A 16,958-nucleotide genomic window follows, 5' to 3' on the forward strand; every position below is an offset into this window, starting at 1 on the left:
GCCCGATCGGGGGGATCCAGCAAGTCAGCCGTGACCGCCAGGCTCAGCATCGCACTGAGCTGCACGGTCAACCTGCGGCGGGCCTCGGGGCTCCCCCACAACACGCCTAAGGGACGCACACGGCCCTGTTGCTGGTGGGCCTGACTGAGCCGGGGTTCTCAGGAGAGCTCAGGGGAGGAGGAAGAGCCCCCCCACACCTTCCCCCCGACCAGGGCTAGGCAGGAGAATGTGTGGGGTGAAGGGCAACTAAAACACACTTTAAAGAGGATACCAATATGCACACCAATCGGAGAATCATGACAATAAGTAGGCTTACCCTCCACTAACATCTCCTTGCTTATTTTGTGGCCTTAAATCACACCTACTTATATGCACGGGCCTACAAGGCCCATGCTTAGTCACTCACTCAGTAGAGCGGTCTCAGTCTCGACTCGAGACTCCTCAGTTGTATGCCTGGCCCCCTACGGCCACCAGAGCTGTGTATCACTCCCTGCCGGCCCGCCCCTGCCCCACTGCTAGCGGAGGCAGGGCCGGCACACTGCTCTCTTGGCCCTGGGGGGCTGGGCCCACATCCGTGCAGACCAGCTCTTCCTCACTGTTCAACTCGGGTCCCATGATGCCTCTTCAGAGCAGCCTTCCTGCCCATCCAAACTAAGGGAGCCCGGGTCACAGAGCCTCTGGGCGCTGCCACATCATCTCTTTTCCTGTACTTTCACGAAGCACCTGTCACCATCTGGCATTCTCACATGCATTTGCTGGCGTGTCTATTGTCCACCTCCCCCAACAGAATACAAGCCCCAAGACTGTCTTGTTCAGGGCTATCCTCTCGGCCCTTGGCATGAGACCTACCTTTCAGGTACAGTGTAAGTCCTGACTGACTGACTGAACAAACGTGGGAAAACATTCTTGGAACTTGCATTTCAAAACACTGCTATGCTAAATATTTCCAAAAATATTTCCAGTTAAGGGAAAAGGCAATGACTGATACCGTCAACATGGGCCCAGCCTGACAGTCTGTTAGAATCTTCAATAGGAATAACTCTCTAACCCATGCTGACAAGTCCTCTCACACACCGCAGCAGAAAAACAGCAGCTTTTATTTATGCAGAAAACGTGACTGTAGTTTCTGGCTCATATAAAGGCCTGCTTCAAAACAAGAAAGCAAGATGAATGGGAATGGAATAATAGATATAATTAGAGAGTGAATGTTTCTGGTTTCCTTAAAAGCCTGTAACAATTTGTTCTCTCTCAACAGAAAAACAACGCAGAATCCACTCCACAAGACATCAACGACAACCAACGGCAGGAAGCTGACAAGAAGCAGTTATGTAGGTCTGTCAGGGGATTGAATATGGTCACTTCTGTTTTTACGAATGCCATGGTTTTCAGGCAGAGGTCTCAGGGTCTGCGGGCTGCACGCAGCAGCTGCGTAGTTTGGTGGGGCGGTGAGCTCTGCACACTGAGCCGCAGTGTGGGGCAGATGTCCCAGCTCCTGCTGTGCAAGCAGGGGCAGCAGGGGAATAACTCCGGGGCCCTGGGAGGAAGCTCAGCCAATGGATGCAGGGATATCTGGACATCTGGAAGAAGCACGGGAGGCTTCTTGGAGAGGAGGCCACTGGAGGCCGGATCAGGGGACCATGATAAGAGGAAACGTGCAGAAAGCAAATGTGATGTATCCTGCTGCCCCAGCTCGATCTTCAGCTCCTGCCTGCCCCTTTGACGGTCTTCTGTGGAACATATCCTGAATCAAAAGGTTTGGCCAAAATGCCCGGCTCCTGCCTCCAGTGTAATGTGGGGCCCATGGTCAGCGGCAACACAGCCGAAGGCCTTTAGGGTCATAGGCTATAGGCTAGCAGGGCAATCAGTCAATGGTTCCAGTGGGGACAGAGGCCGGTAACTATGCAGGAACAGATATCTCCTTAGAGGCGAGCAAAGACCCAGAGGGCACCCAGAGATCCTTCCTCAAAGACCAAAGAGACACGTGAGCCATCCTAGAGCCCTGACATCATCCTGGCAGGGAGAAGAGACAAAGCGGAGACACTCTAACTGGGGGCATTTGTTCAGCTGAGATGGCTAACTTGTAAGAGACAAAGTTGCCTTTAAGTGGCAGACTTAAGCCTTGGACTCTGCCACTGGTGGGAACGGACCTCCAGAGTGAGGTTTCTGTACCCCCGAGTTTAAATATATGATCTATCACCCCAGTACAGAAGTAGTGGTATCTACCTGACATCTTACAAAATCATACTGGCCATATTGCCTGAAAATCTCAGGAGGCAAGTCCTCCCAATGTGCCCTCCTGGACGCCACAAACCCATACAACTGCGCGGTGGTGGTGTTCGCAGTGGGCAGGCTGAAGAGGGGAGTGGCGGTGAAGGTGGAAGAGGACAGGCCCCTTGTTTTTCATTGCAGGTCTAAGTGGCAATGATGCCCCATGATCTAAAGGCCACTCTATCCCATGTGCTCTTGCTTGCTTAAAAGCAGGAACAGCCAACAAGCCTAGGTGCCCCCTACGGTACCATCTCCTGGGTCTAGAGGTGGCAGAGCTGTGTGTGGGCCACCCCCCCAGCCCCACCCTCTACTCCTTCCTCACCAAGATCCTCACCAGATCACACCCAGGGCAGCACCCTGCGCCCCTTCCCTCACAGCCGAGGTGGGTCATGTGACACAGCTTTGGCCAATGAGGTGTAAGTCCCCAGATGGAGCTTCTGGGAATCTCCTCATTGGGTCTGACTCAGTCTGTGGCTTTTGGGCCTTTACTCTTCCCACTTTCCCTGCTGAAATGCTGGCAGGAGCTCCACAAGTCAGCTTGCAAGGACTGTGGGCGATGAACCAGAGGAAGCCTGGGGCCCTGGGCACATCACGGAGTTGCTACACCTGCTTGGACTGCCCACCTCTGGGCTTCTTTTAGTTATGAAAAAAATAGTAATAACCTCCTGATGTGTTTATTCTACTGCTTTTGGGATTATGTTATTAGCAGCTCTATTAGTCTCAAGGTACTACAGACTGGGTGGTTTAAAACAACAGAGATTTGGGGCGCCTGGGTGGCTTAGTCAGTTGAGCATCCGACTTCGGCTCAGGTCATGATCTCACGGTCTGTGGGTTCGAGCCCCGCTTCAGGCTCTCTGCTGAAACTCAGAGCCCGGAGCCTGCTTCGGATTCTGTGTCTCCCTCTCTCTCTGCCCCTCCCCCACTCTCTGTCTCTCAAAAATAAATAAATGTAAAAAAATTTTTTTTTAAACAACAGAAATTTATTCTCAGTTCTGAAAGCTGTAAGTCCGGGGTCAAGGTGTCAGCAGGGCCGTGTCCCCTGGAAGTTCTAGGGAAGCACTCTTCTTTGCCTCTGGAGGTTGTTTGCAATCCTTGGCATCCCTTGGCTTTGTCTCCATCATTACATGGCATTCTCTCTGTATGTTTGTGTTCAAAATCCCCTCTTTTAATAAGGACACCAGTCACTGGATTAATCAAGTCTTACCTCATCTCAACGTAATTATATCTTGTAAAGACCCTATTTACCAAAAGGTCACATTCACAAGTTCCAGATGGACACGGAATGGGGAGGAAACACTATTCGACCTGGTACGGCAGCTAAACTCTTCCCTGTTACACAGAATATGAGCCGTCCAGTTCCTTTACTGAAAGGGGGCCGAGACAGCCCCACCAATCCTCTCCTGCGCGCAGAGTACAACTTCAAGTTCCAGGCTGGCTCTGGCCTGCTGTGCAGTGAGGCGAGCCAAGGGCACTCCCAGGGTGGGAGAAGAGCCCAGAGCCTTACTATCTTCAGCAGCATACCCTTTTCCCAGAAACTTTTCAGCCTTATTTTTTTTGGACAGGATCAAAGATCACCTTTTAGAATCTGATGAAAACCAAAACCTTCTGCCCTGAAAACCCACGCATGTATATAATGTTCATTTAATTTTAAGGATTAACCTCTGCTATAAAACCTCACTATAATTTAATTTTTTCATTTAATTTTCATGATAAGCCTCTGCTATAAAACCTCACTAGTCTCACTTTAAGGAATCCAGGGCACAGAAATCCAAATTAAAACAAAGGGCACCTCTGGAGACTTAAAATTTTTGAATGCAGGAATTTTGATTTTACTAACAACAAAGTACCGGCCATGTCAATCCTTTGCTGCATTAGTTCAACTATACATTGATTTAAGGTAGCATTTATGAGCATCTACATGCAAAAATGGAAAAACATAATGATGTTTTCCTCATGCTTTAAAATAGTAAAATAGTAACGCAGTAATAGCAAAATAGTAAAATAGTAATGCACATTTTTCCTTATAGCAAGAGGCAGAATAAGTGATGAGATAAAGGCTCTTTCTTTTTGTTTCTGTGTAGAAGGAAGTTTATGTTCTTTGCAATCTCCTTCTACTTAAGTTTTATAAAGTATAAATGCTGGAGCACTGAAACTAAAGGGGGAAGATCTCACATAACTACTTCTGTGAAAATTACCCAAAAATCTCATCAACGTAAGAGTTCCACGGTGACTCCACTGTATCTAAAGAGATGTCAACGTCACAGAAATAGATCTCTGACTGTAACAGGAGTGGAAGCGGCACACAAACTACTTTTTCAATTTCTTAAAAACCCTTTGTCTTCACTGCTAGAATAAACGTGTGTTCATTTGAACAGCTGGGACAAAAGGTAACGTAAGCTCATTAAGAAGGGGAGTGGAAAGGGGACAAGACAGAACTAATATCTATCTACAGTGGAGGTGGAACTTAGCTTCCTTATGCCGGAGGGTAATATCAGAACTTTTCTCAAAGGATTACGATGAAGAGTAAATACATTAGCACAGTGTGTTGCCCACTGTAGAAGCTCAGGACAGTGTTCATTTCGACATGGCCACGTTACCTCCTCTGACTATCCCAACAACCATTCTAGATGAGGACTGTCATCCTATTACAGAAAGGGGAGCCAAGCTTAGCAATCCCCAGTCCATTATCTGAGGTCTCATGACAGGGAAGTGTACAGCAAGGACCAGATTCTACGTCATCTGGACTCCTCAGCTCCCCCACACTTCCATACACGGCACTGATGGAAGGGCCAGAGAGAGATATGAAGAGGCATAGGAGGGGGTCTTGCCACTCACTTGATTGCCTTCTGATGTCAGTGCCCTTTATTTGGCGGTGGAACTGACCTAAGTGAGGTCAGCCGGCAGGACAGGAAGTCACCTACATGCAAAACAGACTGCTGTATCATTTCTGTCAGAACTTTCTGGAGCACTGGTCCTAGCATTAAACACCTTGAACTTTGATGACCTTAGGCAGAGATCTGTGTAAATCCATTGGTAATGGGGGCAATACCTATCTCAGAGGGTTGCTGGAGAGATTAGTTACATGGGATAACCAATATGGTCCACTTCAAACACATTGCTCACTATTACTATTATTGGTTAGTATGTTTCCCTTTTCCATTACCTTAAATACCCATATAAGTGGATTCTGTTCTTTGTGGTTCTCTCATCTCTGATAGAGATTTAGCCAACTTGACCTCAGACAATCTCATATAAAGGACTGTCCAGACTCTAGGAAATATGCAGGCTGTTACAAAATAGAGGGGTCACATGTAGGGTTGATCTAGGGTCACATGTGTGCTCAGAGTGGTAGTGGTTTAAGAGGTGGTGATGGGTCAAGGAGGGGGGCGGACCTGTAATTTGTCACTACTGGGTTTGGCTGCACTGCTGACAAAGGAATTTCTGCTCACAGAGTGTGTGCCATGGTTGTCCACATCTTGGGAGAAGGTGGGTTTAGTAGAAGACTACAGGTGTCAAATTCATCCTTTAACAGATCATTTGCATTTGCATGTCTCTGCAAATGCCATTCCCCTTCTAGAAAACCCTCCTAGTCTCCTTACAACAACACACCTTCCTTTTTCTTCAAAGTCCACCTTAAAACTGTGTTTAAGCATTGGCTGCCTATTAACAGTCCTCCCTCTGCAAGCATCCAGTTGTTAGACTCTCCCTTGCTTCATCTTTTACTCTTGGAACTGTAATCTTAAACTAGTCTCAGAGGCTAAAAGTCTTCTGAAACTGCACAGTTCTATGTGGCGAATCCTGGATGCAAGGTCCTTTGGTTCCCAAAATGGTAGTCTGTTCACTATATCTGTATTACTTTAGGACCCCATGGGTCCCTGCCCATGTTTGTGAAATCACTGGTGCTCTGGGAGGACCGTGGTTTCATGTGAAGCTGTGTGTCCCTTTAGGTATTTTTAATGAGGTATACTCTCCTTGGCTTGCTCTCTCTCCCTACTTTGAAGCTTTACACACGTCTTCCATTGAGCGCTGAGCTCAATTTTAGAATACCACTCCTCCACTTCACCCTACCCCAATCTACTTCTCCCAGGACCTATTTTTACATCAGAAAGCAGGTACTTCATAAATATTGGCTGAATGAACAATACAGGGCTTTCCTGCCAGCAAGCGAGCTGATTTTTATGTTCTGAGGAATAGACGTAGGTGAGCTATTTCTCAGGTGAAGAATTAAGGGATACGAACATAAACAACCAGATCTCAGACTGAGAAATGGTAGGGGCAGATGAAGGGAAATAACTTTCACTGAGGATTTCTTAAGAGCTGAGGAAGGCACTTCATGCTCAATATTTTCTTAAAAAAACAAAAGCAGACCACACAGAAAATATAATCAAGGGTCCTATTTTGCATCGAGATGTCAGAATGAGTGAAGACCCTAAACTCAGCACTGGGAGAGGAGCATTTAGTTAGGAAAATCCAAGGGTAAGACTAGGCAAATATGTCCTGCATTTAACATTAGTTTTTGGTGACAACAAAATAGTTCTCAAGTAAACAGAGTACTTGGCAGAGTTAGAAATCTTTACTCATCTCTACCACTTGGCATATTATTCTCTTAGGATTTACCACCCTGCCAGCCAGGGAATGTCATGGAAGTATGACTCCTCACAGCAAAATCTATCCTATTCATGATATGGGGCACCCCATATCTGAGGGTCAACCAGAAAAAACACTTTACATATATTTTTAAACTTAAAAGGTCTCTAAGCTCTAGTAATGGTTAGATGCCTTTTCCAGAAGACGTGCTTCTAAAAATAAAAGCAGAAACACGGCCAGGACTAAAAGGAAATTTCCTTTACTAAAAGGAAATACCCTAGGGTTCTGCCATTGCACCCTCTCATTTGGAAGCAATGAGAGAGGAGGGCAGTTTGACCAAGATTGTCCTCAAATCACATCATTTAGTCAAATAAGATCCCGTGAACTAGGTTTAAGATGGAAATACTTTTTTTGGTGAATTTGAGGCCATGAAAGTTTTCCTGACAGGAGGAAAGTCAGTAGTCAAAGGTGAGTGCTACTACTCAGTAGGGATTTAAACATGGCCCAAGGCAATGAACATTAGCCTTCTTAACTTGGGTTTCACTTTCCCTGCTCACAAGCTCTATGCTTAGTGTGAGATGCTTATGGTGGCCACAGAGTCCTTGAGCGTTCAAGCAATCAGCAGCAAGCCTGTTTCCACAAGACAGGGTGGACAAGTCTTTTGCCTGTTGGGTCATTAGCTGGAGACGGCTGGGATTGGAGGACAGAGAGGCAGCCTGGTATGGAGGGCTGCGAATGGGCTATGCAGTCAGACAGTTTGAGAAAGATGAAGGATTTGGAAACTGTATTTTTAAAAAGACAGAGAAGGAAAGATATTCAGTGTGGGTTCCTCCTGTGGAAAAACACATGAGAAAATGGGAGACAGCCAGCAAATGGAAAGCAAAATGATGGAAGATGGGACAGTCTATACTGAAGCCATGGGATCAGAGTTGTGGTATCTTAGCCTGGGAAAGGGTAAGACAGTGTATAGTTTGCAGAGTTTTTCTAAATAGGCACAGGGTTGGTACAAGTTAGATTTTGACCAATTGTTCCAAGTCTTGTGATAATAAAATTGGAGTGGGGGGTGTGGGGGGTGGGAAGAGCCTTTCACTACTAGAGTAGAACAAGTTCAAAGAGACTAAAAAGAGAACTGAATTTCACATGATTGAAAGCTACAAGAGAATACCAGGGGAGGCTGTGTGCTGTCTGCCCACAGAATTTAGCTGTACATGTGCCTGAAGGGTGGAGTTATGAATACATCAATAGGATTATGAATATATTAATTTAATTCTGCCCACATAATTTTAAGTTCTTTTGCTCTTTGCTGCTTGAAGACTTTCATGGGCCAATAACATCCGGTCATCTGGGGGCTGTTAGAAATGCTGAACCTCAGGTCCCATATCAGACCTACTGAATAAGAATCTTTTTAACAAGACTCTCAAGGGAAGGTATCTTCTCCTTCTACAGAGGACTATGCTGCCCACAATTAAATGCAGCATTTAAAATTCTTAAAATAGTAATGAAAACTTTTATCACAGTGTGATTGACAGAGAGGAAGCTGTCTGGTGATCACATTTTCCTTCCCTGTTTTTTTCAAATGTGATTAGTTAACTGCCTTATTGAACATTTCCACAGACGTCCATTGAAAGTTGTTTTTATAAACATGAGAAAATGAGATTTATAAAGTTCTTGCAGAAGCAAATAAACTGATTTTCAAAACTGGCCTCCTCTTACAGCTAATTCTTACATAAATATTATGACAAGTGCAAAATCGGTAATGATGCGTGCAATGAAACAGCAGAAGATCTGAAATCCAACTACCGATTCAAGTGTTGGCTTTAGTCAAAGCGTCAGTAAAAGAGAAGCCAGGGACTGAAATCGGGTCTAGACTCATGGCGTGTGTGCCACAAGCCAGCTGTGTGCCTCTCATCCTTCCTGGACCTTGCTTTCCTCACCTTCGCAACGAAGAACTGCTGAGTTGGCTTTTAAAGCTTCCACCTGTTCAACATTCTAAGCTCCTAGGAGCTACAGCACTCTGGGAAACCTAAGTTCCCTTAATTCACTGCATTTAACCCTGCCATTGTTTACATGAGCCACCAATGAAAGGGCAAGCTGCTGGAAACCACTTCTAAATACCAAACAGAGACTGGAAATACCTCCCCCGGGAGTGGGCAGGTGGGGCCTTTAGGGCCAGCAGGGTGAACAGCTCACACTCCCTGTAAACAGCTAGCAGCTCAGCCCAGCTGCTCACAGAACAGAGAAGCGTGGGCCGCTCACCCACGTGCAATTATGAGTAAAATACGGCAAACCTAAAAATAGCCTGAGCTCAACGACCTGAGGTTAATACTGTCAATGGCTTTTGACTCAACTGTCAGGGTGACGGGAAGGGGAGTAACTATAGCAACAGAAAAATGAACACGTACAACAAGCCTTCTGAAGTTGACAGGAAAGTTTAGATTTAATAAATGCATGCATTTTCAATTCCTGTCTCTCAGTGTTTGGATTCACGTGCTTCAACTATGTGGAAGTAATAAAATTAAAATTTTGGTAGAGTTTTGATAAAACAAATATTTCTTTAGTTTTGGGTTCCAGGCCCATAAGGAAGTAACTGCTAAGCTGTCAATGTTATTACCTCTCTAATTAAAGGACCATTTGAACAAGTGCCTTTATATAATTTTTAACTGAGATGTTTTTCTCTATATTTGTTCTGTCAGTTATAAAAATAGCCTTGAACTGTACTTGACGTTTTAAAATTACTGAAATGATGAAAGCGCAGGGTAATATGGAATTCTATTGAAATGAAAGGAACTTGGTGAAAACAATCAACATTAGGAAAGGATACAGAAAATACCTCCTAGAATAGTTTCTGATGCAGTTCTCAGAGCTGCCTTGGTAGCCTGTGGCCCAGTGCATAATGGAGGCCCAGCCGCTCAGGTCAAGGACTCTGCATCATTAAAGTTCTTCTTGCCCAAAGAGCTCACACACCTAACCCAAGGACCGGCGTATCCCAATTCCAGCATCTTTCTGCATCACTGACAAGGGAATATTTAGTTAGGGGTTGGGAAATGTGGTATTGGTCCTAGTTCGGCCACTAACTAGTTATAGGGGCCTGCACATGTCAGTACTCAGCACTCTGGTCACAGACTCGATGATCTTCCCTGAGAAGGGACAGTTAAGAGTTAATGAGGCAGAGGAGAGAATTTGTGTTGAAGACCCGACTTTGGGCCATGCCCTGTGCTGGGGTTAAAAGCACATTAGTCTTGGTAACAAACTGGCAAGGTAGATATTTGCATCTCCATTTTCTATATGAAGACACTATCAGAAGCAGGCCGCGCTAAGAAGGGACCGAGTCTGACCTCAACCCTGTGTCTGTCTGCCGCCACACGGGGCTCTCTCCTTCTCAAACACCACGCCAGCCACTCTCAGAACAGGGCTCTTGCCTGGAGCGTGAAGAGGAAGTCCCAGGTGCTAGCTGCACTTCAGCCACCTACAGATTTTCAGTGACCACCTTGCATCTTCCAAGCATAAAAACTAGGTCTCCCAGAAAGTCATCCTACAATCATCCTTTCAGCCAGGCCATGACTGTTAATGTTATTTTTGCATCAAATATATACTGTTGTGCTACTTATCTTTTCCTTTAATAATATAGCATGAACATCTCCTTGTTAATAAGAAAGTATTTTAATATTCGATAAGATGGCATTATACTAAGTTATAATCAGTCACTTACTAATGGGTTTTTCAGTGGTTCCGATTTTGTACTACTTTAATAATTGGGAAAAACAGAAAACATCATATGGAAAAAATACTAGGGTGCTGAAGTAATTTTTAAAAGAAGTCCAATAAGTCAAAGAGCCAATCAAGAGTTTCCCTTAATTAATCTTTGTGTTTTCCTCTAATTTTTGCTTAGAATCAAAACTGCCTACAACATAGGCATACCCTTTAATAAATAAATCACTGTTATAATAGGCAGGTGGATAGAAATGCATCTGTGGGCCCTGGGGCCAGGAATTCTTTGTAGCATCCTTCGAGCCTATTTAAAACATTTTTTTTAATGTTTACTTATTTTTAAGGTGGGGAGGAGGGGCAGAGAGAGAGGGAGACAGAGAATCTGAAGCAGGCTCCAGGCTCTGAGCTGTCGGCACAGAGCCTGACTCGGGGCTCAAACTCATGAACCGTGAGATCATCACCTGAGCTGAAGTCAGACGCTTAACTGGCTGAGCCACCCCAGGCACCCCCACCCTCTTCAAGCCCATTTTATAAAGTGTCCTGCTATTTATATGGAGAAAAGAAGCTGACAACTGTATGAGGGGATTCTGGCTGAAAGTGAAACGTACACACAGAAACGAATTTAGTTTGGTGGTTAGTTGAAAATTCACATCTGGTATGGGCTTTTCTTTAATTAAAGTGTTCCCCCCTCCCATGCAGTGAGAAAATACTCTGACAGAGCTGACTGAAAGACCAAAATCAGAGCGAAAGCTCTTTAAAAATTCTTAGGCTTAAGTAAAGCTGCTTGAAAAGCTGCTATGTGGACCAAACAACCTAGAGATTTCCTAACAGGATTTTCTAGAGTTCCAGTACATCTTTCTCCCAGTCACTTCTTTGTTCTCCTACTTTGGTCAAAACCAAAATCAAGCACTACAAAGGTCACCCACACGGCCAGAGAAACAAACATACACAAACACACATGCCCCCCCTCCCCCCAACTCCCCACACTTGCTTTAAAATTAAAAATTATATTTAAATAAACTAAAATTAGTTATATAATATATATTATTTATATATAAACTGTATCTCTCTTAATGACTTCTTTTTGATGCATTTATAGTGGGATGCTATGAGATTCACATAAACTTAGTTCTATATGCATTTTTAAAGATGATCATCATGAAGCATATAAATAAATCGTTTCGACAGGGGTGGACCAGATGTGACAAGGGTAACATTTCTTACTGTGATCAGGGGTAATACCCTTTTGATCACCTGCCAGGGTTTTCCCTGTTGTTTCTCCCTCTTGAGCTCTTTCTCTAAAGGAGAAGAGTGGTCGAGAGAGGAGAAATAAGGCTGATGACGGAACAGGGCCCAGCCAGCTGCCTAGTAAGACACTGGAGGACAACCAGCCACTGAGGTCAAGCACCTCTCCAAATCTGTAAGGGAACATTACTTGCTAGAGGCCAGTACGGTTTAGGCTACACCTAAATGACAGCTGTTTGGGCCACATGCAAGTGAACTCATGAATAGGCTGAGGAGTCAATGGAGCCCAAGGTAAAGTCCACCTTCAGGGAAGGCTCTAGGGATGGCCCACTCCTAGGACGTCTGCCTTGGTGGATTCTCTTCGATTTCCCGTCACAACTGGGATGCATCCTGATACCTTATAATAATTGGTATTGTCATTTGTCCACACTTACACAGCAGCATATTGGCTATGTCTGTCAGAGTATATGTCTTATTTTCCTAATTTGTTCCCAAACTACAGATGCTAGACACTGGAGAAAGAAGATAATGGACAGAAAAAGGATGTCTGTAAGAGAACTGAAAAACGGTAATAGTATGCATTATGAAGTTTCGCAAGCAGCACAGAGTTACTGAAGCAAAACATATGTGATCCACCAGAGACCATTTCTATTACAAAATACAGAACTTTTACAAATGTAGAGAGTAATGCCTGAAGACTTTCTAACGTGACATATGTAGGACTCACATATAAACTGAACTTCAAACTAGGACATTTCTTAGAATATAAGCACAGTCAGAAGTAAGAAAAGGTCATGTGGTCCTGACATGCATTTCAGGCTGGTGGTTAAAAACATGTATTTAAGGGGTGCCTGGGTGGCTCAGTCGGTTAAGCATCTGACTTTGGCTCAGGTCATGATCTTGCGATCCGTGAGTTCGAGTCCCACATCGGGCTCTGTGCTGACAGCTTGGAGCCTGGAGCCTGCTTCAAATACTCTGTCTCCCTCTTTCTCTGCTCCTCTCCCACTCCCACTCTGTCTCTGTCTCTCTCTCTCAAAAATAAATAAACATAAAAAAAGCCTATGTATTTAAAAAATAAAGCACTGTCAAAATAATAATCACAATAGTAATTACAGATAGGTTGGCACAACAGTAGAGCTGACCATTTGACCTTGAAAGGTCAACATTTCATTTTGGTTTGATGTAGACAAATATTTATAAAGGGCAGTGTAGCACTTAAGAATTGAAATCTACAGTCACACTGCTTGATTTTGAATTTCTAGTCCACTTACTCGTACTATGATCCTGGGAAATGTTATTAATCTTTCTGGGCTTCAGTCTCCTCACTTGTACAATGTTGATACTAACAGTAGCTCTCCCACAGTGCTGCTGTGAGAATTAATGAGATAATTCACATGAAAAGCTCGACACAGGGCCAAGTGGATAGTGTTGTTATGACCATCATCACTCCCGGGGACAAAGCAGCTCACTCACCAAGATGGGTGTCCATCACCTTCGCACAGTATTTGCACATGGCATCCAGGTCATTTAATTGTCCTTGAAGGAAGGAAATCTGGGCTTCTAACTCTTCTTCCTAAAATGAAAGGGGTAAAGATATGGAAAATTTTTAAAATTTAGTAAAATCCCCACAGTTCTCCAAGTGATTTGGATGATTTTATCGAGGCACAAAATAAGAGAAATGGTACAGTGTTAAAAAATAAAACTGGACTTTGGGGCGCCTGGGTGGCTCAGTCGGTTAAGCGACCAACTTCTGCTCCGGTCGTGATCTCGGCGGTTTGTGAGTTCGAGCCCCGCGTCGGGCTCTGTGCTGACAGCTCAGATTCTGCTTCAGATTCTGTGTCTCCTCTCTCTGCCCCTCCCCTGCTCACGTTCTGTCTCTCTTGGTCTCTCAATAACAAATAAACGTTAAAAAAAAATAAAAAACAAAACAAAACTGGACTTCTTCTAACTGAATGTTAGCTTTGTGCCATGTGTAAATGTTTACCCATACAACCTGGTATAAAAAAAGTACAGACAATATCTTCAATATCTGAGCCACACGAATGGGGAGAAAAAAAATGTGTTTCAGTGGACCCTACTCCCTAGGCAGCTGGGTACAAAAATATCACATTTCCTCACATACATTTGGGGAAACAGAGACAATGATAATCTCTTTAAATGTGAGATTTCCCAAAGCACTTGGAAATGTTTTGCCCCTACAGTCCATAAATAGCTGCTCTTCCATTTCCTCTTTTGATATGACACTAGAGAATTTTATTTATTTGATTGTTTCTAGGAAAAAATACTCTAGGTTGAATAATTATCTAAACTGTAAAAGACAATCTAACTGTAACAAAAAAAAACCCAGTTTTTGTTAAGGAAAAAAACATACATGCAAAAAAATTTCTCAAGGAAATTTAGAAGATTAAGAGAATTTTTCTCAGAGTAAGAGAATACAGGCATACCCTAGAGATATTGTGGGGTTGGTTCCAGAGCACTGCAATAAAGAGAATATCACAATAAAGTAAGTGAAATGAATTTTTTGGTTTCCCAGTTGCATATAAAATTGTGTTTATATAAATGTAAAAAAAAGTTATGTTTACACTATATTGTAGTCTATTAAGTGTGCAACAGCATTATGTCTAAAAAAGCAACATATATACCTTAATTTAAAGCCTGGCTAGCTCAGTCGGTTGAGCATGCGACTCTTGATCTCAGGGTTGTAAGCTCGAGCCCCATGTCGGGTGTCGAGGTTACTTAAAAATAAGATAAAATAAATACTCTGTTGCTAAAAATGCTGGCCATTGCTGGTCTAGCCGTCATGCCTTGCCGTCATGCTGATGACTGCTAACTGAGCAGGGTGGTGGTTACTGAAGGCTGAGGTGACTATGACAATTTCTTAATATACCAATGAAGCCTGTCATATCAACTGACTCTTCCTTTCATGAACGATTTCCCTGCAGCATGTGATGCTGTTTGATAGCATTTTACCCACAGAACTTCTTTCAAAATTGGAGTCAATCCTCTCAAACCCTGCTGCTGCTTTATCAACTAAGTTTATGTGGTATTCTAAATCCTTCGTTGCCATTTCTACAATCTTCACAGCATCTGCACCAGGAGAAGATTCCATCTCAAGAAGCCACCTTCTTTGCTTATCCATAAGAAGCAGGTCCTCATCCGTTAGTTTTATCAGGAGATTGTAGCCATTCAGTCACAGCTTCAGGCTGACTTCTCATTCTAGTTCTCTTGCTGTCTTCACCACATCTGCAGTGACTTCTCCCACTGAAGTCTTCAATCTCCCAAAATCATCCATAAGTGCTAGAATCTACTTCTTCCAAACTCCTGTTACTGTTGATCTTTTGACCTCTTCCTAAGCATCATTAATGTTCTTAACGGCATCTAGAATGGTGAATCCTTTCCAGAAGGTTTTCAGTTTATTTAGCCCAGATCCATCAGAAGAATCACCATCTATGGCAGCTAGAGCTTTAGAAAATGTATTTCTTAAACAATGAGACCTAAAAATCAAAATGGCTCCTTGATCCATGGACTAGAGAATGAATGCTGTGTTAGTAAGCACGAAAACATTAATCTTGTTGTATACCCCCATCAGAGCTCTTGGGTGACCAGGTGCATTGTCAATGAGCAGTAATATTTTGAAATGAATCTTTTTTCTGAGCAAGAGGTCTCAGCAGTAGGCTTAAAATATTCAGTAAACCATGTTATAAATAGACGCACTGTCACTCAGGCTTTGTTGTTCCATTTATTGACCACAGGCAGAGTAGAACGGGCATATAACTTAGGGGCCCTAGGATTTTTAGAATGGTCAATGAGCACTGGTTTCAACTTAAAGTCCCCGGCTGTGTTAGCCCCTAACGAGAGAGTCAGCCTGTTCTTTGAAGCTCTGAAACCAGGTACTGATTTCTTCTCTCTAGTTATGAAAGTCCTAGTTGGCCTCTTCTTCCAATAGAAGGTTGGTTTACCTCATACTTTCATGTTATGGAGACGGCTTCTTTTCCTAGACCTCATGAACCAATCTCTGCTGGCTTCCAGCTTTTCCTCTGCAGCTTCCTCCCTCTCTCAGCCCTTGTAGAATTGAAGAGAGTCTGGGCCTTGCTCTGAATTTGACTTTGGCTTATGGGGATGTTGTGGCTGGTTGAGCTTCTATCCAGACTACTCAAACTTTTTCCATATCGGCGGTAGGCTGTTTCTCTTTCTTGTCATCCATGCGCTCACTGGAGCAGCACTTCTAATTTCCTTCAAGAGCTTCTCCTTCGCATTCACAGTCACAGCTTGGCTACTGGGGCAGCGCAAGAGGTCTTTCAGCCTATCTCAGCTTTCGACATTCCTCCCTTGCTAAGCCTAATTTCAACACTGTTGTGTCTCAGGGAATAGAGGGGCCCAAGGAAGGGGAGAGGGGTGGGGGAATGGTCAGTCAGTGGAGCAGACAGAACACATACAACATTTATTAAGTTCACTGTCGTATGTGGGTGTGGGTTGTGGCACCCCAAAACATTTACAACAGTAACACCAAAGGTCACAGATCGCCAAACAAACACATTGAAAATGAATGAGTTTGAATGAAATACTGCAAGTATTACCAATATGTGACACAGAGACACGAAGTGAACAAAAGCTGTTGGAAAAATGGTGCCATCTGATTTGCTTGACGCAGGGTTGCCCCAAACCTTCAACTTGTAAAACAATGTAATATCTGCAAAGCGCAATAAAACGAAGTATGCCCGTAATCCTCATTATGTAGGATATTCCTAACCAAGTTAGTTAGCATACAAGGGATGTTGCCAGAGGTAGAATAGGCTAGAAAATTGATTTTCCGGTCTTAGATGCTTGTTCTTTCATATACGAATCTTCTGTACTGTTAAAAAGAAAGCAGGAGAAACTTAATGAGACACGCTTTTTCTTAGCAACTGAGTATAACTTGACTTATAGATGGAAATTAACGGTTGAAAAGGTTACTTGTAGGTGTATTACATTTTAGCAATACACAATGCAGCACTGAAAAGTACTGTTTTTAACTGCTGCGTAGAGAATGGGCCTTAGAAATAGGCACTTAAAAGCCTGACACAGAAAACAGACATAGCAGTAGCTGTAAAACCAAATTACTATAAAATGCAGCACCGTCTCCTCTGATGCGCAAAAGACGACCAGAAGAA

At 43.6% G+C, this 16,958-nt stretch overlaps 1 protein-coding gene across 14 annotated transcripts in view; it reads right to left on the reverse strand.

Annotated features, from left to right (window-relative positions):
- The window catches only part of TBC1D5 (TBC1 domain family member 5), a 537,979-nt gene that overhangs the window by 15,159 nt on the left and 505,862 nt on the right, over positions 1–16,958 (reverse strand). For all 14 annotated transcript variants that reach the window (XM_042955445.1, XM_042955444.1, XM_042955443.1 and 11 more), the window contains one exon: positions 13,282–13,381. In XM_042955445.1, the coding sequence (XP_042811379.1) occupies positions 13,282–13,381 (100 nt within the window). The remainder of the gene's footprint in view (positions 1–13,281; positions 13,382–16,958) is intronic.

Source organism: Panthera leo, chromosome C2 (genome assembly GCF_018350215.1).
Source record: "Panthera leo isolate Ple1 chromosome C2, P.leo_Ple1_pat1.1, whole genome shotgun sequence".
Lineage (NCBI taxonomy): Eukaryota > Metazoa > Chordata > Mammalia > Carnivora > Felidae > Panthera > Panthera leo.